Source organism: Glycine max, chromosome 13 (assembly GCF_000004515.6).
Source record: "Glycine max cultivar Williams 82 chromosome 13, Glycine_max_v4.0, whole genome shotgun sequence".
Lineage (NCBI taxonomy): Eukaryota > Viridiplantae > Streptophyta > Magnoliopsida > Fabales > Fabaceae > Glycine > Glycine max.
The window spans coordinates 38,381,420-38,405,727 of NC_038249.2; the positions used below are offsets into that span (position 1 = coordinate 38,381,420).

Genomic DNA, 24,308 nt, shown 5'->3' on the forward strand with positions numbered 1-24,308 from the left:
TAAGGCAAACAATTAATATGTTTGTTAAACAATTAATAAAAATATAACTAAACAATAAATTAATATTTTAGCACATTAAAAGATAACATAAATTCTGTAAAAAATCTTAGATACATCGAAGTTTGTATTTAAGATTATTTATATATTGAATTGATTGTTACTATAAAAAAATACATTGCATTGAATGATATAAACTCTCTGTAATAAGAATAAGAATCTTATGACAATAGAGTAATCAATTTGATATGTCAATTCAACGTATAAATAACATATAAGTAACACATTGAACACAATATCACGATAATTATTACAACTAGCTTATTAAAAAACGATAATTATGACAACCATGATTATATCCATGAGTTTACCCACGCTAGTATTTTTCTGATTACTATTACTATTTGTTGCTACATTTGCTTAGCTAGAGTTAAAAACGACTCTAACGTCACACAGAAACATAAGGCACCTTAAGGCTTGACCTCAAAATTAAACATGGAAAATAAATAAATAATAAAAAATAAAAAATAAAAACAGTGTGATGATGACGTGTTGAAGATCTTCCTTGGGCCTCTTAATCGTTTGTTCTTATTTTCACCTTCTTTTCCTCTTTCCCCTTCTCTCTATTCTATTCCTCGTTTTTACTCTGTGGCGATTCCTTGCATACTTCAACCTCGTCATTCTTCATCTACTTCTTCTGCACCCTACGCCCCAAACCAAAACCTTCTTCTTCTCCATGGCTTTCTCAGGTCCGCTTCTCTCTCCGCAACTTCCATCCACGCTCTGTTTCGCTTTTTTCCCCATTTGTTTTCCTATTGGAATCTAGTACCCCATCTGTGGTTCTCATCCAATATTTATTTTTTATGCGTTTTCTCGCCTTTTCAGCTCACCTCTTTTATTGGGTCACTCTCTATTTTTCCTTTTTTTTGGTTCACTGTTGCTGTGCAGAATTTTCCCCTGGTTTAACAGTGTATGTTGTGCTTCTTTTGTTTCTGAGGGGAAAAATTAGCGTTTTAGTTTTAAAACATCACATTCGATTTTGTAGTGATTGTTTTGATGAGTGGAAGTGAAAAATAATGAAGGATTTTTGTTTTTTTTTAATCTGTGCATAGCTTGTGGGGCTTGTTGATTTGTATGTAAAAAGTGGAGTTTTTTTATTCTTTGGATGTGTATTTGGAGAAACTACAGAGCAGAATGTGATTGAATCTCAGTGTTTTGGAATGAATCGTGTTGCTTCCGTAATTATATATTTAGATCGTGTAATGATTTTTGCTGTTAGACTTGTTGTGATGTCTATGAAGTAAAACTCATTTGTTTTTGGCTTTGCTATCACTCTTTTTCTTGTTCAATAGGCCCGTAAATTAGATTAGCTGTGAGGGGTCATCTGCAGCTATTCGGATTCATTATCGTTGGTTTGAGATTAAAATAGAGTTATTATCCAATTGTATATCCAGCCCCTATTGCAATCGATAAGCTTCTTGCAAGGTGTTATCAGTAGATTAGTTGATCACACCTTTACAGGATGCCGTATTATATACAGAGACTTTATAGGCTGTGCAAGGCTTCCTTTTCACCAAATGGACCTGTCTCAGAAGAAGCCGTTGCAAAAGTTTGTGAGAAGTTAGGTATGCTGCTTATTTTCCTCGTCGGTTTTTGGCTTTTAGTTATATGTGCATACATTTATCGTCAGCTCCATACTTTTGTTTTATAAGCATTTATAATATTTGATTTTGATAATCATGTAAGTAACATGCAAATAGACTTATTCCTCATGATTTCATTGAATCATCATTGTTCACTAAATATTTGCCGAGTCTGGAGTGTTTTTAACAGATAGGTCATTTCATTGATGATAAGTAATAATTGTGAACAGATAATTCTATACTATGTCCAGATGTCAGAAAACTCCAAGCCTTCTCCTTATCTCCTCTTTTCCTCTTTAGGGTTTGTCCTTCTGAAGGAGGTCATGGGCGGCACTTGAGCTTAATAACGACAGTTTTGTCATTAAGCTTGCTTCTATTATTTTTAAGAATTGAATACAAGTCACAATGCTCTCTCCAAACTTTTGAATGAACTAATCCTCTTCTTTTTGAGAGTGAAAAAAGGTCACCATTTTCGGTTTAAAATTTAGGATGGATTCAGATTAATAAGGATAAATTATGTCTTGAAGGTTTTGCTGTAAACTTGATTTCCATTTGTCATTTATTAATTTAATTTCTTGCTTATCAGTATGTTAATGCACAGTAAAAGAGTTGTATCTTTTGAAATATGATTTTAATGGCCATCTGGTTACATCCCTCTGCCGGGTATCCTGTGTTATATCACTCTCAATGTCCCAGCTTCTTTATAAGATACGCCCAATATACCTAAACTGCACTATATGTGACACGGTGTGGCCCAATTTTCTCATCGGGCTAAAAATCTTTGTAAGCATGTGATTGTGACTCTTAATATTAGAGATTGTGGTTATAAAACCTGCTCTAGGTGCTATTCAAGTCTGCATATGTAGGTGTAAATACTAGTTTCACGTTTTAATTGTCTCTCTTTGAACTTTGGTTCTGTTCCAAGTCTTTTAAAAATACAGTCATATCACACATGAACTTTTGAGTCTTTTAAAATACAGTCATATCACACATTAACTTGTATCATACCTTTTTGTTCCCTTGTGATTTTCTACAACCTTGCTGCATAATAGTTTTGCCGTCTAACTGAGATTTTTGTAATAACATTTTATTTAATGTTTCCCAGAAAAAATCAAGCCGTCAGATGTAGGTCTTGAACAGGAGGCACAAGTGGTTCGTAATTGGTCTGGTCAAATGCCTGAATGCAACGGGAACCATCAACAGCCACCACCGATCAAATACCTGCATTTGTATGAAGATGACAGCTTCTCTGTAAGTATTAATTATCAGAAATCTACACAATTTCAGTCAGCAATTTTTATACAATATTGCTCTTATGGGTATAGCTACTGAAGTTTGGTTAATAATTTTTATCTTTACCAGATAGGAATTTTTTGTATGCCCCCTTCATCTATTATTCCTCTCCATAATCATCCTGGAATGACAGTCTTAAGCAAGCTCTTATATGGTTCAGTGTATGTTAAATCTTATGATTGGATTGATTTCCCTGGCCCAACTGATCCATCTGAAGGTTTGTTCTTTATGGCTTTGCATTTTTTTGTTACCTAATGTCAATAGAATTGATAGGCAGATTATTTGGTATTATTTGTGCAGATTTGTTGGCCCTTTAAACCAGCATATCTTGCATGATTGTATAGCTGTAACTGTGTAATTATATCCTCAATTAGTTAGCCCAGTTGTAGGTTACCATATATAGTTTTTTTAGCAAACTTCAAGGTTAGAAATCAGATTGTATCATATTATTTAAATGAGAATTCTCCAGAGGAGAGGACACATTTTTCATCCCAATTTCTCTGAGTTTAACATGGTATCAGTCTAAGTTTTGATCCCAACCTAGTTTTTTTCCTTCGCCGCACTCCTGGTCTCCGAGTTCCCAGTTCTAGTCTCTTGTGCAGTATTGTTCGCGTGCGGATTGTTCACGTCGTGGTACTGTTCACGCGTGGCACTATTCATGTTGATCCTGGTTCTGTTCTTGATTTTTCCAGTTTCTTGTTTTTTCTCCTCCTGTGATTTTTTCTCAGCATCATGTCTACTAAAAGATATGATGTCCTCTTTGTTCGTCTTAATGGAAAGAACTACTCCACCTGGACATTCCAGTTCCAGATCTTTGTTAAAGGCAAGGAGCTTTGGGGTCATGTTGACGGAACTTATTCTGCTCTTGACAAAACTACGCACAAGGAGCCACATGCCAAATGGGAGGTCAGATGCACATGTCATGACTTGGATCATAGGCTCGGTTGAGCCTAATATCGTCCAGAATCTCAGACCCTTCACTACGGCAACAAAGATGTGGGACTACCTGAAGAAAATTTATAGCCAAAACAACACTGCTCGTAGGTTCCAGCTTGAACATGAAATTGTCATTTTTCAACAAGATAGTCTCTCAATTTCTGATTTTTATTCTCATTTCATGAATCTTTGGGCTGAATATACTGACATTGTCTATAAAGATTTGTCAATTGAAGGACAAATTGCAGTCCAAAACATTCATGGCACCACAAAACGAGATCAATTTCTTATGAAATTGAGATTTGATTTTGAGGGCATTCAAACCAACCTAATGAATAGAGCTACTGTCCACTCCTTGGATGAATGCCTAAATGAACAAGCTCGTCCTCCTTTCATGGTTTACCAAAGAAGTTTGGTTGTTCCACCAATTCAGCCTTCATCCCTCCAAGTCCCCTTCCCGATCATTCTCTGGCTGCTGATACAGCGCTTCAACTAGAACCAACCCCTTTACGTCGCAATACTTGCATTCATAAACCACCGAAAAAGTATGGTTTTTCTGAACCTTTATCTTTGACAGCAACTTTAGCATCTGTTCCTATTCCTTCTTCATGTAAACAAACAATGGAGCATAAATGTTGGCAGGATGCTATAGAAATTGAACTTCTTGCACTAGAGGAAAATCAGACATGTGACATTGTTCCATGTCCTCCATCGGTTAAACCTCTTGGCAGTAATTTGTATTCACTATAAAGTTGCATTCAGATGGATCAATAGATCGATACAAGGCTAGATTGGTTGTTCTTGGAAATAAGCAACAATTTGGCCTAGACTATGAAGAGACCTTTGCACCGGTGGCTAAGATGACTACTGTGAGGACTATTATTGCCATTGCTGCATCTGAATCTTGGCAAATTCACCAACTACATGTCAAAAATGTCTTCCTTCATGGTGACCTCAACGAAGAAGTTTACATCAAACTTCCTATTGTATGTCCTCACCATTACCTAGTACAGTAGTACTGTTTGCAAGCTAAAACGTTCTTTGTATGGATTAAAACAAGCACCAAGAGTGTGGTTTGAAAAGTTTAGCACAACGCTACTTGGCTTTTCCTTCATCCAAAGTAGTTATGATTCATCTCTATTTCTACGAAGGACCTCAAAAGGAATTATGATCCTCCTTGTTTATGTGGATGACATTATCGTCACTGGCTCAGATCAAGAGGCTATCACTACAATCAAACAATTGCTGCATACGACTTTCCACATGAAAGATCTTGGACAACTCACTTATTTCTTGGGATTAGAAGTACGATTCCAACAAAAAGACATCTTTGTCACTCAGCACAAATATACTCAGGATCTAATTCAGCTAGCTGGTCTCACTACTGCAACTATGGTTGACACTCCCATGGAAGTTAATGTCAAGTTAAGACAGGATGAAGGGGAACTCCCACAAGACCCTAGTTTATATAGAAAGTTGGTTGGAAGTCTCATCTACCTAACCATTACAAGACCTAATATCTCTTTTGCTGTCCACACAGTCAGCAAATTCATGCAAAATCCTAGACACTTGCATCTTACAGTAGTACAACGAATCATTAAATATTTGTTGGCCACTCCTAGCCGTGATCTCTTCTTTCCTATAGGTGCAACAATACAACTTTAAGCATACAGTGATGTTGATTGGGCTGGATGTCCCGACACAAGGAAGTCTACTACTAGTTGGTGTATGTTTTTAGGAAATGCCCCTATCTCTTGGAAATGCAAGAAACAGGAATCGGTCTCTAAATCCTCTACTGAAACAGAATATTGGTCTATGTCTGCCACATGCTTTGAGATTATTTGGTTATGGGGCCTTTTTTCAGAACTTGGTTATTCACAAGCAACACCAACTCCATTGTATGCTGATAATACAAGTGCCATACAGATTGCAGCAAATCTTGTATACCATGAAAGAACAAAGCACATAGAGGTCGATTGCCATTCAACCAGGGAAGCTTATGACCGCAAAATTATCACTTTGCCTCATGTCTCAACATTTGTTCAACTAGCCGACGTCCTCACCAAATCTTTGACACGTCAACGGTATAATTTCCTATTCAGCAAATTGATGCTTGTAAATTCACCAACATCAATTTGAGGGGGGATGTCAATAGAATTGATAGGCAGATTATTTGGCATTATTTGTGCAGATTTGTTGGCCCTTTAAACCAGCATATCTTGCATGATTGTATAGCTGTAACTGTGTAATTATATCGTTAATTAGTTAGCCCAGTTGTAGGTTACCATATATAGTTTTTTAGCAAACTTCAAGGCTAGAAATAAGATTGTATCATATTATTTAAATGAGAATTCTCCAGAGGAGAGGACACAATTTTCATCCCAATTTCTCTGAGTTTAACACTTAATCCAATTATCAAGTCCTCTGTATCTGCATGGGAATACATTGAGTATTGAATGCGTTGATCCCTTCTTTGTTTTTATTGTTAAAAAAAAAAACTAGCAAAAGGATGACAATTTGTCTCTTGTACTTTTATACCCAAATTTAGTGATCAAGAGACTTGACTTTTAGGTTTTCTTCATATGCTACTGTAACACCAACTTTAGGGCTTTCATCAGTAAAATTTGCAAGAGGGTGGGAATGAGTTTGTCTTATTTACCCGTATACTCAAATTTAGAGATCAATATATTACTGGAGATGGTGGAACCTTATACCTGTAATAGAAGCCTAATAATAATATGCTTATCAAATTTAGACAGGTGAATTTTTGTGGTTTTGGATTAAGATTGGTCACAATGTTTCTTTATGAGAGCTATTGGTATTGTGTCACGTAGATTAGAAAATATGTATTCTAATTGAGAACTGAACTTTCCATAAGTAGATAAGTTATTCCACTTTGTTGTTGTCTCATTGGTGAAGGGATGGCCAAGGCTATATATCAATACCTCAACAAAGAAGCTACAAGAATTCAATATTGCATGCAAATGCCATTTGATGTTGGATGGTTTTGCGAAAGGAATCTGAGAGGGGATAGGTATACATAATTCTGGCAGAAAACCTAGATGTTACTAAGAATAAGTTCTAGATTCCCCAAAAAACAAGGAAAATCTTCTTGTATCTCATTTTACTTGCAAGGCCCTTTGTGGGTACATAAGAGCTTGATTAGCAAATAGCAATGTCCTAGAAATTTCTAATTCATATAGTATCATAATGGGATTTAAATCGCATTCATCAACTAGAGATGTGACTAATGAAATTCTTGTAAGGTTTTAGACAGTTTTCTCCTTACAACCCAATTTTGTGAGGTTAAGTTAAGCTATAAGTCCAAATTGTAAGATGATATTAGAGTCTGTTGTAGATCCATTATTGGGATACTTATATTTGTCTACTGCATGTCTATTAGCCATGACGTGAGATGTTGTTGTTATTGGGCCATGCTCCAGATTCAAGTTTTGTGCCGATTGTGCATGATGTAGGGTGTGTTGAGATTCCACATTGACTAGAGATATGCCCAATGTAGTCCATATAAGGTTTTTGTTATCTTTACCTTACAAGCCAATTTTGTGGTGGTGAGTTAAGTCCGAATGTCCAAATTCTAAGACTAACTAACTTGCTCCCTTTAAATTCCTTACTTTTGTTTATAGCAACCGAACCAATTAACTAACTCTAACTGCTTTACTAACAAGGTCTACTCTCAACTAGCAAAGCCTAACTAACAGGGTGCTTGAAACCCATCCCCTTCTTGCTCTTGTAACACCTGCAGAGTAACAATAATTGACACTGATGCCCAGTCATTCCTGATTACAGTAGCAGCAGGATCAGCTTGGTCACAAACATAGTGAACAATATCAAGCTATAACAACTACAACAATCAACAGAACCTGAGCTAAGCTTACCAAAACATCACTGACTACTGCAACACTTACTAGACATGTTGCACGGTGGTCTAGCTCAGATCAACAAAACCCTTGACGCTGTAACTACCACACCACAGCTATCAAATGAGCCAGACCCCTTTTCACCATTCTCAGTTCTTACGTTGCTATTTTCTTCTCAAAAGCAACCTCAAGACCAAGAAAAATTATTGCGTATGACTGTCAAAATGATAAGAAAGTTTTGAACCCCCAGAATTTATAAGGGATATGTGTCCACTTTGGAGAATCCAAAGGTGAACCTGTCAAATTAACATCAGTTTTAATTTACAACATCTTTATAGTGATCTGGTGACTTTCAACCACCAACGACCTCTTCCCTCGAGTTGGCATTTCCAGCAACATTCTAGTGAACTCTGTCAATTTCCAGCCATATCAAATCTCCAGCTGATGTTAAGTGTTCCACGATCTTTTTATGGTATAATTTTTGCCTCATGGTATAAGTTTTGCCATTTCAACTGAGTTTAGTGGATTTCCTATTTAAAAAAATGGATTTATTTTTTACAAACTTAAAGCTTAGTAAGTTTTAGCTTGAGAGGGTGTGTTAGAATAATGTGCAGTTCATGTATCTTGTGTCAAATGATTTCATGCCTCACATGCTAAATGCATTTAATTTTTTTGTACTAAGTCTATTTAGAGTCTATTTATATAGATGTTCTACGTACCATAAGTTCTGTACAATCAATCCATTCCATCCTATCTCTTTCTATCTCTCTATTTCTCTGTTACCCTCTAACTTCAACATGTCTGATCCATTCAATATGTAAAAGAGCTCACTGCTCAGCCTTTGCCAGTTTCTCTCTGCCTTCATCTTTAAGACCCATTTCTTTGCCTCACCCCATTGGGTTCCATTAATGCTGAGAGCCTGAGAAAGAATTCCATTTTGTGGTCACTGCCTAGTCCATTAAGTCAAAGCATTTAGCAGACCCATGTAATTCTAATCTTGACCCTTCTTCCTTCCTCTAATTTGTAAGTAGTCTTCTTTAATCTCCACATGTCTGCAACACAGACTCATCCACCTCCATTGACAAATCCACGTCTGGTTGTTTCAGTTAAGTAGTTTATTATTACTATTATTATTATTCAAAATCTAGTTATATAACCCTTCTTTTAATTACCTGGCTGAAACTGTTTGTTTCTCCATTTTGCAACCCAGAAGGTGGTTATAATCACCCATATTTAGTGCTCTATTTTCCCTTTGTTCTCTGCCTTCAACTGATTAGGCTTTTTTTCTGTGCTATCTATTGTGATGTTTGTTCCTCTCACTTTTTTTGCTTCCATGTTATGGGTTCCTTCTTCACTTCCATGGTTTTGTTTTTTGGTCTCTAAACCTATATCTTCTCTTCTATTTTCTTGCACTCAAGATCCCCAAATCTGATTGATCCAAGTCATACTTGGGTTGGACTGGCTTGAGCGGTACCTTCTCAAAGGTCCACCAAATCACATTCTGGTTGCACCACCATTTCCACCAAAGCCATCTATTGGGAGCACCACTTCTCACAGTGCTTGATAGCTTCTCTGACTTGGGTGTTCTAGTGGAATCAAAATGCTGCTCAATGTCTATCAATCACTATCAAACCTTCTCTCCATCAAATGTTGGAATCAACTTTTAAATTCTGTACTCTCAGCTCCAAAATTGAAACTCTGATACCAGTCAATACTCGATTACTATTAATCCATAGATAGGAATTAATAAAATGAATTTTTTTACCGATCAGACTCCTTTGGATTAGGAAGCTCTAGTGCAGAGGGTTTTTTGGTTCTTTATTATTTTAGCTTGACCTGGCCATGGTACCTAAATTCTAGATATATTTCAGCTACAATTGACTTAGTTATCTGATCTAGGAAAACAGGCATTTAGTCTTTATTTCTTTATACTTTCATTGCTTATGAAAATTAAAGGCTTTTATTACCTTACGGTCTTGTTTATCATCTTTCTCTTTCATAGGAAGTTTCATTTTATAAATGCCATCTCTTTTAATAAAACTCTACCTCATTTGGTAATTGATAATGATTTAGTAATTTTGGTTTTTTGGCCCTCAACCAATTTGTTCTTTGCAGCTAGAGCTGCAAAACTTGTCAAAGATACCGAGATGACAGCACCAACTGCAACAACAGTTCTTTATCCTACCCTTGGAGGGAACATACATACTTTTAGGGCAGTAACTCCCTGTGCAATCTTTGATGTGTTGTCTCCGCCTTATTCCTCAGAACATGGAAGACACTGCACTTACTTCCGGAAATCGCAGAGTAAAGATCTTCCAGGTGATCTTATTTATATATCCATTGCAGGTTCCTTTATGTTCCCAAGTGATTGATGGTTTCACCTCTAAATGTTGTGTTTTGCTAATTACGCATTATTGTTTGTCAACACTTTTAACATTTTTCAATTGCAGGTAATCTTCAGTTGAATGGAGTTACAGTTTCTGATGTGTCCTGGTTGGAAGAATTTCAACCTCCAGATGACTTTGTGATCCGTAGAGGGATTTACAAGGGTCCTGTCATTAGAACTTAAAAAGAATTTGGCTTTTTTATCGAATAGGGTACAACAAAGGGAATTGTGGAAGGAGTTGTCAAAAAGCCAATACAATAATTTTATTCTTTATTAGGCATTTGGTTTGTACATAACAAAGCACTATTGTAGTCCCTCTTAAGTCTTAGGTCACCGACCTCACCTTAATCCAGTAAATTAGTAACGGAATGTGAAAAAGGACCTCGATCATGATGAGTGGACTTATTAAATTTTGTTTGCTTATTGTTGAGAATAAGATACAATATATCATTTTTGTTTTCTCTTTGCTTCTTTTCCATGTGTTTTATGTTTTTCATGTCCCAAACCCCTACCTTTCAAGGCGTGCCCAATTGTATCTTATTAGGTTCTGATCTTGATCCGTGTCTTGTAAAATTTTCTTTCTTTCGTTAGTATTTCTAAAACGAACTTTACAAAATAAGGAGTTTACAATTTGTGCCCAATTGTTGGTTGTGCACTTTGTAAAATAAGTCTTTTTGGTTCCTATAAAATGTCACATTTGGTTTTAGTTCTTTTTTTATTTTGTTATTATTAGTTTCATTGTTTTTTCCTTAAAAAAATAAGTTTCATTGTTTTTAAAATTGGGATTGACCAGCTCGAATGGGAAATGGCCTTTGATCGGTCCGTTAGCTTTAAAAAAATCGTCTCTTCTCAATCGATATAACTAATCAAAATGTTCCAGAAAATCAGTTTGAACTGGTTTTTTAAAATTTTAATATTTTTATTTAATTAAATATTTTAAAATAAATAAATACAATTAAGATTATACGAGTATATGTCACATTTCTTCCAAACTATTAACATTATTTTTTAAAGTAAATTTACTAATATTAACTTAGCGTTGATATGAGTAATTTACATGTTTTTTTAAATAAATAAAATTACATATTAGTAGTACGCACATGAATATTTTAGGTGACGTGACTGTCATGTGATTTTCTTGTGACAAAAATTGCATATGTATTAAGAATACTTTTCGTTCTCAGAAAAATTTTAAAATATGATTTTAATCTTCATAAAATTTAAATTTTGATTTTAACTCCCATAAAATTCAAAGTTTAATTCAGTTTTCGTAAAAATCAGTTTTATTTTAGTGCTTAATATTTTTACCTTGTTTTTCGGTTTCTGAACATTCGTGTTTTTGAGTTTGTTCCTCCATTTGTTGTCTAACGTTATTTTAGCGGAAGTATTTTTAATCGTATTTCCACAGTTTCTATTTTTTTTAGGAAGCTAGTCCCCCTCACATTCACGAAAAAAAAAAAGCAATCTTTATAATTTTGGTCATCCATTTACATTTTCGCTAATAATATGAAAAAATATATTGACAATATAAAATATTTTATATAGTTATCCTATCACAATTCAAGTTTATTAATTTTTAAAATAATTTATTTTATATGTCAGTATATAAACATTAAACTCATAATATAGTATTGAAATCACTGTTAGGGATTAAAGGTGTCAAAACTTTAAGACGCACTATCTACTATCTACCACCTTTCAGTAACTAACAAAGTTCCAACAATTAGAGCTTTAATTTGAAGCTCAGCAAAATTTTATTACTAAAGAAATATGGGACCGTTGCAGTTTCATCAGTAATATAAGGGTGTATGGCTATTAAAATTTACGTTTTTTCCCCTCAAAATTGCAAAGAAAAAATGTAGTTCCTCATGCAATAAAAAATTATCATAAATTATGTAATCAAATAGCAAAAAAATCTGTTAAAAATAACTAAAAAATCATTTCATATGAATTTGAGAGACTAAAAAATTCAAATAAATATTAATTTGAAGAACTAAAAAAAAAATTTAAATTTGAGAGATAAAAATATATTTAAGCTTCAGTGATACATTATTTATCGTACTTCTTTTGTATATTCTTTATTATTAGTTATTTCGGTTAATAAATAGTAAATAGTGTATTAAGATATGAATGTTATTTGTCTCGGGTACAAAATTATAACCAAATAATGGTAGTGGCCTTTTATTTAGTTTGTCGAATACATCTTTGGATTTAATTAAAATAAGACAAAAAGTTAACTACGTGCATTTAATTTTATGCAGATTCAAATTTTCTAACCAACTAAAACTGTAGAAATAGGTAGATGGACTCTCGGTAAAATTTCTTCCCTGATTCACATAATCAAAATAAACTATCCTACTAGCTCAATTATTTGTTTCAGGCACGGAATTTCTTGAGATTCTGACTTTGTAATAAAGAAAGTTGCAAAACTACGCATAGCATCCATCTGAGTATATAGCACGAAGTCTACAGCTAGTAAATCAACTAGTAGTCAAAATGGTTGCAAAGTTTAACTCAGGACCCTCCGCAAAACATGGGCATGTGATCAATATTATGATCTCTTTACACAGCATGGGATTATTCTCTCTCTTTGTGTCTCTGTCTGTGCCATAATTTTTCTTATGAAAAGGGTTTCTAATATTTGCGTTGGCGAAAGAGTCGCCGCGAAGGTAGGCATTATATCTGCAAACACCACCCACGCGAGAGAAAGCACTTAGACCTTGAAACGACCTAGCTAGAATCTTTTGCATACATTATATTATTATTATTTTATGAGAGAAAATCCAATCTTACAGATTACTAAGATGGGTAACAGCCAAAATTCTTAGACTGTGTTATCAGATACTTGATCGAGAACATGGGAAATAATGATGAAAAATATATAAAGCTCATTTACAAAATTATAGTGATCATATATAGGGTTCAAGCTAGTCACCACTGGTCTAATATTAATTCCACTTTCTTTTTTGAAAATAAAAATTATTAACTCTTGCTTGGTACACATCTTTGATTTAAGTCTCCCCATGTTTTTCAAGAATATTTGGTCGTATATATATATATATATATTATTCTAGTGGTTGCACTTGCATTTATATATTTATTACAATATAGCTCCTTTGTATTGTTGGAATATGCTCTTAACTCCTGAGATATATTAATATTAAGTGCATTCTGACTATTAAGGTTAAAAAAATTTGAGTTCCGTTCATTGGTGCAGGTCATAAAATTCTCATTATGGTTGTTAGAATCCATTCAAATTAGTTCGTGATTATAAAAAAATACCTTTGACGACGGGAGAAAAGCTAGGACCAAATTAGTTTTTTTTTTTAGAAATACTATATATAAGGAATATAAAAGTGATTGAGAGCCAATCCTGTACATACGAAAATGACAAGTTTTAGTGCTTACCTACTGGAAGAGGTCAGTAGTTATAGTATATAGTTGGACAGAATAACAGAGTAATTAAAACAATGCACATACGTTTGACTTTACATTTATTTGTATTTCCCACCTGATTCTTGTATATAGGTACTTCTATTTTATCACTTCGGTTGAGGAAATATCACTTTTCCTAGTGTATGTATCACCCACTTTCCTAAACAAAACCCCAACATCTTGTTAAGACTACTGGTCTACTAGCATGGAGTAACTGTTTAAACATTAAATTAAATATCCTCGCGTAGGAACTATGCCTATTTAGGTTGACATAGATGCAGAAATTGACCTTGTAGACAGCCTCTACAAAAATAGGTTTTATGTCCTTTTTATCTTTTTTTACACTATTTTGTTTAGGCTATTTCCATTTTTGTGCATGAACTAATTTAGTTTGAGAAGATGATATTCAAGCTTATTTTCCTTAAAGAATTATATATAAATTAAAAAAAGGTGTATGTGAGTTGAGATTCAAGTTGTCAGTCAAAGCCAATTGTGAAGACGGGTGAATATATTCAGAGTAAATTCTGATAGAATAATAGCAAAGTAAAAGTGTCCCAACTAGACATTTTGAGCTTGAAATTTGCAAGATTAAACATTTGTAAGTGATCCAATAATAACTCGATAACAAATGATTCAATAGGTTCAACAATAACAAGTTAGTTCATGAGATGATGGTTGTCCCTCCACTTATATATATTATTTGGATCACATGATCATTAGTTAATGTGAGATCCCTAATATCCCTCTTCACGTTGACAACTAAAGATCTTTAACATAAAGTTTGTAGGATTGGATATTTGTAATTGGTTTGATTAATAGCGGGTGGTCTTATAGGTTCAACTAAAACTATTCGGATTAGATTTGGTGTCATCTTATAGTTCAAATTTAGGTCTAACTTAATCCTAATAACTTAATCATAAGGGTGAGGGTTTCTCCCCACTCATATACATTATTTTTGTCAAATCATTAGTTAATGTGAGATCTCCAACACATCTTCCTTAATTATATGGTGAGCATTAAACATTTTGAGTGTGAAGTTTATAGGGTTAGACATCTATGAGTGGTCTAATAATAACTCAATAACAAGTGACTTGATAGATTTTGATATCATCTTAGAATTAAAAATTTGGTTTGACTCAACCTCAAAAACTATCTCATGAGATGAAGATTATTTCCTATTTATATACATTATTTTTGTCATTCATTAGTTTATGTGGAATCTCCAACAACCCTTCATACCAAGAACTAGACATCTTGAACATAAAGTTTGCAAGATTGGATATTAGATTGAATTTGGATTTTGGTTTAACTCAATCCAAAAAATTAGATCATAAAGTGAGAATTGTCCTCCACATATAGACACAAGTTTGATTGTATCATTAGTCAATGTGTGATTTCTAACACACCCTCCACATGTTGAGGATTGAACATATAAAGTGTGCAAAAGTAGATATTTGTAAGTGATCTAATAATATGTAGGTAACTTGATATATCTTGGAATTCAAGACCTAAAAGCTAATAGTAAGATGGAAGTTAATTATGTTTTACTTTTTTTTTTTTTTTTTTTTATATTATATATATATATATACTATTTTGGTCATATTATTACTTAATATAAGATCACAAGAAAATGTTTTTAAAGGTATATATATATTTTGATCAAGGTCAAACTAATCTGATTTATTAGATGATTCGAGTTCAATTGATTGAGGAATCTAGACAATCTTGCTTATAAGCACAAATTTTGGATTGGTCCAGGGACATTATATAAGAAATAATTAGTATAGGATCTAAATTTAATTCAACCTTAGAAAAATCATGTATGGATAGTAGACAAACTCAAAGCTAAGAGAGAAAGAGAAATATAATAACTAATATGGCATCATAAAATAAGAAAAATATTAAGAATTGATACTGTATTGTTGAAGTGTCTAAATATAATTGTTGTTAGAGGAAATGACAATAAATGAAGGATTTGGTTTTAATTTAATTATACACCTACCTCCATTTCTGGTAAGAATTCAGAGTAGCTATATAAGAAACAAAAATGAAAACTCTGAAGGAAAAAAAAATATAGCAGATAAGGGAAGAAAATGACTTCACTACTAATTAGAAATATAAAACCTATATGTATAAAGTGACTGAAATAGACCTAGCAAATTGAATAATTATATTTATATATACAAAATTAATAATTAAAATTAGGTGGTAGACCTTTGCCAACGGGCAAAAGATGTTATGATACAATAATTAAAACCTGTAATTCTGAGAAAGATTCTTTGCTTCTCTGCAAGTGTTCCTAAAATATGCAACATGTCAACTCCCATGCACAGAAAATGACAAACAATAAAAGTTTTGTATAAGCCGGTACGTAGAGCTACGAGAATTTCTCTCTATTTCCTTGTGAATCCGCACGATCGAGAACCCATTTCTTCTCTCCCCATATAGCCTTTCCAATCCAATAGCTTTGTTTAATCCTTCGAATATTTGTCTTCATTGAGCTTCTCTCTCTCCTTTTGAGTCCTCCAACACACACGTAAAACTGTGTTCATACTTATCTATAGTCAAAATTAATATTGGGTGTCTTGTAGCCAAAACCTAATCCTTGAAAATGATTCCTCATTGGGACCTACACTCTGTGCTGCAAGGAATTGAATAAATAAATATATATAGTGTCCATGATCTCATGACAAGTGGCTCAAATTCTCTCTAAGATGCTCGAGAAAGTAACTCCTTGGACAATAGGGAAGACGATCCATAAATGAGACAATTCGAGGGAATATCAAATAGTACACAAGATTATTATTGTATTTACCATGCATGCATCATCTTGTATTTTACTTTGGCCATCTTTACCGTGTTCTCTCCCTATGTTTTTTTTTTTAATATATGTTTGCAAACGAATTTTTAGGTTTTTAATTCACACACACAAAAATAGGCCTTGAGTAATTCTACAGCTCTACGGAAAAATAAAAGGCGAATTATTTTTTTTATAAACAAATTTCGTGAAGGAATGATAATCCAGTTCAATAAAAACTCTTAACTCAAAATACACGTAGAAAATTTACATTTTATCTTATCGTAAAAGACCGTGAGATTCCTTAAAAAAAAGGCCGTGGGATTCAAACACCTATTAGATGAGAGATTTATTCAACCTGAGTGGCAAATGATATAGTATTGACTGGAGTGTAAGGAAAGAAAATCATCAATGTATATTAGTTCATAATTTTTATCCAACAAAACTGATATTCAAACACTATTAATTGAGTTTCAGTTATCATAAAAAGTATTTTTTATTTATTTTAATTTTATAGCAGGATGTATTTAAGTATCGCCAGAAAAAAGTATTTAAGTAGCAGGATGTATATATTTTTACATTTTCTCGGGCATACAAGCATTTAAAGTTAGTTTTCGAGATAAAAGAAGCATATAGGACAAACACTTGCCCCTACGTTTCTTTACCCCTATCATTGCCAATGTATCCATTATTAATTAGTTAAGACATGACATTAACTTTTCGAGGTTATATATAGATCGTATATATTTGACTATTTTACACTTTGGGATTTGGAGTTCATTATATATTAATATAGGACTTGCGTGCTAGGAGTTTTACTTAATTTTCCTACTAGAAATAACGGATATAGTTTAGCAAGACAAAACTTTGAAATGTCTAAAACATTCGTTTTTCAAGTTAGACACTTGAGGCTGCTGTGTCTTCATCAGTATCATAGGCCAATATAGGATTAATATGTAGAGTAATTTTTATTGGAATTTTGGTACTTATCTATCTATATACTGCATGTTAACTTTCTGCTGATACATTATATTTCTTATACTTATAGAATTCTCGGTGACTATATAATGTTGTTCACCTTCAGGTACATGCTTTGTACAATTGTACAAGTCCCATTTAAATTAAGGACTAGTTAAGACTTAAAACCAACTTAATAAGTTATGTATGTAACACATACTAATATATATATATATATCAAATGATCGTGAACCAAAATAAAAGGAAATGAATTAGTTCAGGCGAAAGAATGACAGTAATTAGTATGCAGTGAGAGATGCAAGAATAAAGAAAGGAATTTAAGAGATTTGTGTTTGAAGACAAGAGCTTAAAGTTATAAATGTTGGTCAATATATACGCCCTCAAAAAAATTGATATGTTACTATATATATGGCTGCAACCTTATTAAGAATATTTTTATAAAATAAAAATAAATGGGAGTTGTCAGTAACAGAGGTCAACTAATGACATTAATAGTAAAGATTATCACGGAGAGGTAGGCAAGAAGGAAATTGGAAGAGAGGCATGGGGACACAACCTCTGTCAAATAGAAAAATTGGAAAAATAAAAAGGTTAAAAAAAATCACATGATTCTTAATAGTACAAAATAGGGGTCATATGCGTGCCTTTGATCTCGTATATGCTGTTAGCTCCGGCTATAGCTACTTGCTACCCCAAATATGTTTTAAAACCAAAATGGAAAAAAATATTAAAAGTCAGAGAAAACACAAGTGGTTTTTTGTCCGACCATCGTCTTCTAAATGTAAAATATTTTATTATATTTGAATATTCTAATTTGTGAGAATATTTGATTTGATGTGCGATGACTAATGGTATTTTAGGCTTAATTTTCCATACATTCCAACCAGTCCCACTTGCTAATAATGCACCCTGATTAAGCTTCTTAATTCTGCAAGGAACTACCACTCGATCAGTAATCGCTCTCTTCACGTATATTGTGTTTTCTCTTCTTTAACATATATTGGATCCATGAACACTAAAGGGTTCACGTAGTACTACTGATCTCTTGCAGCAATAGATATGCTTGAATCATTCTCTTCTGCTATTGATCAGTTGCAAAACTGATTTTAGGTTTTGTTGGATCTTCGAAACAAGCTTTGGCCTTCTGTTGAATCATCTTTGGTGGTTTTGTTTGGTCGCAGTTATCTTGGAAGGGATACTCAAGGCGGTTATTAAGCTTCACCGATCGTCACCAATGGTTTGCACAAAACTACTTACATGTCTCTCTATCTCTATACTTCTTAATTTCTCTTTTGCACCTTATGAACAATTCAAATTGCTTACTCTTCCCATCTTCATGTTTTTTAATCTTTTAATTAGAATGATATAACATCAACTTAATTTTTTTTAGGAATAACCACTTCTATTTGGCTTCAAGTCTTGACTTTTTTTTGGTTTTGGATCTCTTCCTTTATAGCACTTGAAATTAGAAAGGATATATATAGTTGCTTTCAGAATTCTTATTAACCGTGGAAGTTCAAATGTGAGCCTTATAGACATCTGCCACATCCCCTTAATTTCCAAACGAAAGAAGGGAAAAAGGAGCTCCTATTAATTGATTAGAAAAATATAAAATGAAAAGAAAGCTTAAGCACAAACAAACTAATATTCACAGTAAGAATTACTAAAACTAAAATTATATAGATCACGTAGTACAGTTACACTTAGATAGGTACTACTGTATAGGTGATGCGTTTTTCTATATATGTCAATTTTCAAATTGTAAGTTATATATTGGTTAGTGTGGAATTCCAAGACCTAGGAACAATCAAAGAGTTGCAATAAATTTATGGTACAAATGTAAGAAGACAACGAATCCTTCTAAAGCATCATATATATATATAGTCTTCAAAATCAGTACAACTAAGTAAAATACATTTGTTTTTGCCCACATATGCAACATATCATCTTGGTTATGGCAATACTTATTGCACAAATGACAAATTAACTTATATGGTGACTGTGTTTTACGTGTCTTCCTGAATTCCCGACCTTCACTCTACCTGCAGGGGAAAAGGTGTATTTAAAAGAATTAACTACCTTAATAAAAATGGATGAGACAATTTGCGTATCTGAAGAAGATCATCATAAGAGTGGAAGTAGTAGCAAACCCTCTTCTCCAACTCTTAGAAGAAAACGTTCATTTTTCGATTTGAATGAAGAAGCTGTGGATGGTGGTGGAGATGATAGCACCAGTGATGATGATGGCCTCATGACTAGCAATGGCATTTCATCACAAGAAGGTAATTTGAGTAGCAACAATAGCTCTAGTGAAGAAGGGAAAGAGCGTGCATCTACTGTTAGACAATATGTGCGGTCCAAAATGCCAAGGCTTCGTTGGACTCCTGACCTCCATTTAGCTTTTGTGCATGCTGTTGAGAGGCTTGGTGGACAAGAAAGTAAGTGCAACTCACTCAAGCTTATAAACTTAATTAGCTTCTAGCTAGCTAGTGATGGATTTTATTATACGTACGTTACCAAATGGAACAATTGAGAACATGCTTCGTTTGATTTATTTTTTAAATTATTTCTTTAATTTCTGAAAGTTTTTTTGAAAATAAAGCATAATTTGTCAAAGATTAATCTGATTTCAAACTGTAGATTTCTATTTTCGAGTATATGAACACTCATCCTTATTTTATTCACATGTCATATCACTGGTTATACTATACTAACGTTTATTTCTATTTCTTTCTCTTACTAAGTATGAATAGATTTGTGGTATGATCACATTTCATTTTTGTTTCGAACCTTACGTTTCACTGATCATATCTCGTACAGGAGCAACGCCTAAGTTGGTTCTCCAGTTGATGAATGTGAAAGGACTCAGCATTGCACATGTAAAGAGCCATTTGCAGGTATATTCATTATAAACAAATTTAAATATACAGCTTAATGGGTTTAATTGTTTGCTTGATTATAATCCAGCTAGAAACAGGTCTTTTTTGCAAAATAATTTATTATTTCTACCTTTGTGTAACGCTGTAATTATATTTTTTGAATTCAGATGTATCGAAGTAAAAAGCTTGATGAGTCCGGCCAAGGTAAATTTTTCACAACCTTAATTATATGTTGTAGTAAAATCATGTTTTGAACTTATTGCACGCGGCATGCCTATTTCATGTTTGCAAGGGTTTCCATCGTCATATGCATGATCATTCACTGTGTTTTATTACAGTTTTACCCCACAATAGGGCAATGCAAGGAAGGCATAGTATTTTTGATATGTACGGAAGACTTAATGCCCCACGACACTTTGGGAATGATAATAGAAACTATTTGCCATCATCTCTACTGTTGGAACAAAGACCTTATGAAAGTGGTCATGGTTCTTCAAGGTATAGAAAAGAAAACTAGCCAGTGGAGAAATTAATTATAATTAATACATGTATTAAAACATGGATAAAATTTTGATATATCTTTAATGTTCCTCTGTGTAGATTACACCCAACAGCACTCTTCAATAGTCACATGATAATAAGATCAAGTTCAGGGTGGGACAAAGATTTATATAATTATCAGTATCAACGTAGTTTCTGCAGTCCTAACTTCACTGGCCACGCCAAGTTTGATGCTGAGGTAATAAAACTGCTACATTACTCACATTTTTACCTGCCAATTGATATTATTTGATTTTCCTAGCTAATTATGAGAATTGAAATACGTAAATTAAAGGAGAAATAAGAATGATAGAAATAAAAGAGAAATACAGTAGAAAAAGTATATTATTTAGATGCGTGAAAAAAGAGAATGGAAAAACAAACAACATATATAAACTTTTTATTATTTTTTAATTTTTTATATTATAAAAAATTAAAAATTAAAAACAAAAAAAAATAAAAGGAGATCGAGATCTTATTTTGTCCCATTTCATTTCAATTTGGGGAAAAAAAGTGTTTTCTAGTAGATCTCACGAAAATAACTTCACTTCTATCTATTTATTCTCCCAATCAAATGGGGTGAGTTTATATTCTCCATAACTGGTTTATAATTTTAAAATAAATTGCCACATTGTGTGATATTTAATTTGGAGTTCATTTGTCAGTATATATATTTTGCATTAGCCAAGGTAATGGATCCTTTTGGATTGTAGGCTCATGATGTGAAAAATCGGATGCCAGAATTCATAAATCAGGTTCAAATATGGAAACAAGGTGACATCAAAGACCAATTAGAGAGGTTGAATGAGAAGAAAGGGTCTCCAAGTTTCTTGGAACTAAAACTAAGTCAAGAATATTCAAGAAATGTTAGAGATCACCAGATGAACAAAGATTCAGAAAGTGAACAAGAAACTAATATGAGACTCTCTCTTTCGTTGTTCACTTCGTCCTCATCCTCAAATTCATCACAACTAGCGCAAGGTAGTGAAAAGCAAAAAAATAATACCCGTGTTGAGAGTTTTTGTTTTCAAAATAATGCACTAAGGAGTCATTTGGGATGAGTACTTATTAGGATCTAACCGTGTCAAATAGAGCATAGGAGTGAGATCCTTCAAGTACTTGTCTTAACAAATCATATATATGCATGCATATATGGACCTTTTCAAACAAAATAAGTAATTCTAGTTATTTGACTTTTGATTATATGTTGTTTTACGTGAGTATTGAGAATATTTTGTATTGATGTCATTTAATTTGAATTCAATGGTTGACCATTGACTCAATGGTAGCTTCAAACCCTAAAGAGCCACCTCAAGCCCTCACTTCAGGTTTGCAGGGAGCCCTAGTTACTTATTAATTATTTATAGTTAATTAGACTATTTTTTTTTTATGTAAAATTTATAATGGGTGTCATAACAATTACAACCAAATGATGAAAAATAGTTTAAAAATGAAATCTCTATTAAGGTTTAGTAAAATGGAAAAAAAAAGTGAAAAAAAAACCTTTTATGTTTTTCTTCAGAAGATTGTCATGTGAAAAAATAAATTACGTTTAAAAAATTGATTCACACGTAAAGAAGGGTGAAAATTTTAATCTTACAATGTCACTGATACATCACTTTAAAGTATTTATCTAAGTCATTTTGTAAGTTTATAATAACTTTAAGAATATTCATTTATCTCCTGTCAAAATAAAATATTTTTATTTTTAAGAAAGCAAATAGAAAATTAATTTTGAAAAGAATTTGGGCAAATTTGTTGAAAATTAAAAAAGAACAATGTTATATTTGAAAATATTTTTAAATTTTTTTTTAAAAGAAGAATAATACTTGAATTTACACTTCTATGACTATGGTGATAATTGTCCATTTGAAAGCATGTTATTGAGAAGGTTATGCCCAGTTTTAATTTTCTTCTTTGCAGAACAAATATAATTTGTAAATTAATTTTTATAATAATTATCTTAAAAATAATATAAAAGTTTTTGCATACATATGGTGGTAAACTCTATAAAATATACGAATGTATGTTATTCGAAACTGTTTCCAAACATTGTGATGCTTCAAGAGATCATAGAGAGAATTCCGGTGAGCAACAACAATCTCAAATGAAAAGCTGCATATACACCTGCACAAAGACTTCTAAACTAAGATCAATAACGAATTGTATAATTAATTATTAGTTGACACATGAAATTGTATATTTCTTGCATACAAACCATGTCACCCTAAACTAATAAGATCAATAATAGTTAAACATGTCGTCTCTCATGCAAAACTTTTTCTCTTTTTACAAAAGTAAATATAAACAAAACTCAACTAATTAAAGGATTACATGCATGACATTTTATAAATATAAAAAAAGTAACTCACACTGTGATATTTCTCACACATATATATATTATATATAATCTTCAGTACAACATGCACCTATGGTATTAGCATCATGATCATCACTCCTCCGAGACTTGTTGGAGCCATTATCATATTCACCGCAGGAAAATATGGCCATTGATATTATCGAGAGGGATATAAGGATCATGCCAAACACATGCAAGGCCATAATTAAGCCAAACGTGAAAGGGGTAATTTCTACCTCATGGTCACCATATGCGCCGAGGGAGAAGTCTCTGCCCATCTTAATTTCACTTCTCCAACTTCTAACGCTTAAGTTTTCTATATATAGTCGTGACGCTTAAGTTCTCTATACATACTCCTTTTCTTTCTTTAAAAATAACCAGGAAAAAAAAAACAAATTAATAATTGAAGTTGACATGTCCAACTGGTAACTGATACTTGATGCTTATAAAGGATGCCACTTACGTATAATGAATAAATTAATTTGAACAATGTGATTTTACTTGGCGTGAATAAAATTAATCTGAATAACGTGGGTTAAATATGAAGTAGGTCACCTAACACCCAACTGTCATATATATCTTGTGACTGCCATTATCTTCATTTGTCATATCTTAATTAAAAGTTTGAATCATTTAGGAGCATCCTCCAGCTTCTGGTTCAGCCTTTCTGATTCATGATAAAGATTTGAGAGATCTGTGCCACAATTAGCATCCTCTAGATCCATCTTCAGACTTTTGATATATTTTTCCTATTTTTCTCTTTTGGGCCTTTGTCCCTTTTGTTGCCCAAAAATAAATTAGACCGCTAGAATTTCTCCGGGCGATAATAGTTGATCCAAGCACTTTTTCTTTTTCTAGGTCATTTATCATTTTATCTTCCTACCTTTCTTCAACTCTTGGTTCCTTTCATCCCAGTTTACTGAATTCGCCCCAAAATGAAGTAGTGCATGTTTGATAATTTTAGAAACATGATTTCTTTAAAATAATAAAGAATAATTTTTGTGATAATTTTCCTATAATTTTGTGTTCACGCAATTTTCTACCAATAAACTAAACACACACCTATTCGTTTATAATTTTTCTTAACAAACTCTATTAGTTTTTTTTTTTTAAGCACAACTCTCTTAGTTATAGCATACTATTGTACAGATACCTTGATTTAATTTAATCAGGTCATGTGAAAGACA

At 32.8% G+C, this 24,308-nt stretch overlaps 2 protein-coding genes across 4 annotated transcripts; both read left to right on the plus strand.

Annotated features, from left to right (window-relative positions):
• Window positions 1–593: 593 nt before the first annotated feature.
• On the plus strand, window positions 594–10,592 carry LOC100810087 (plant cysteine oxidase 4). Of its 2 annotated transcripts, none has more exons than XM_006594754.4 (6): window positions 594–746; window positions 1,350–1,622; window positions 2,746–2,891; window positions 3,003–3,150; window positions 9,863–10,066; window positions 10,198–10,592. In XM_006594754.4, exons 2-6 carry the CDS (start codon window positions 1,520–1,522, stop codon window positions 10,314–10,316), a joined length of 720 nt encoding a protein of 239 aa, XP_006594817.1. In that variant the 5' UTR covers window positions 594–746; window positions 1,350–1,519; the 3' UTR covers window positions 10,317–10,592. The 2 variants fall into 2 exon arrangements, with proteins under 2 accessions (XP_006594817.1, XP_003543303.1); XM_003543255.5 differs by having other exon boundaries at window positions 597–746; window positions 1,452–1,622.
• A 7,622-nt stretch (window positions 10,593–18,214) lies between these two features.
• Window positions 18,215–21,965, plus strand: LOC100789731 (probable transcription factor KAN2). 2 transcript variants are annotated; one of them, XM_041008432.1, is made up of 8 exons: window positions 18,215–18,312; window positions 18,525–18,580; window positions 19,392–19,781; window positions 20,164–20,240; window positions 20,390–20,426; window positions 20,561–20,720; window positions 20,823–20,961; window positions 21,476–21,965. In XM_041008432.1, exons 3-8 carry the CDS (start codon window positions 19,433–19,435, stop codon window positions 21,821–21,823), a joined length of 1,110 nt encoding a protein of 369 aa, XP_040864366.1. In that variant the 5' UTR covers window positions 18,215–18,312; window positions 18,525–18,580; window positions 19,392–19,432; the 3' UTR covers window positions 21,824–21,965. The 2 variants fall into 2 exon arrangements, with proteins under 2 accessions (XP_040864366.1, XP_025980724.1); XM_026124939.2 differs by having other exon boundaries at window positions 18,222–18,295.
• The last annotated feature ends 2,343 nt before the right edge of the window (window positions 21,966–24,308 follow it).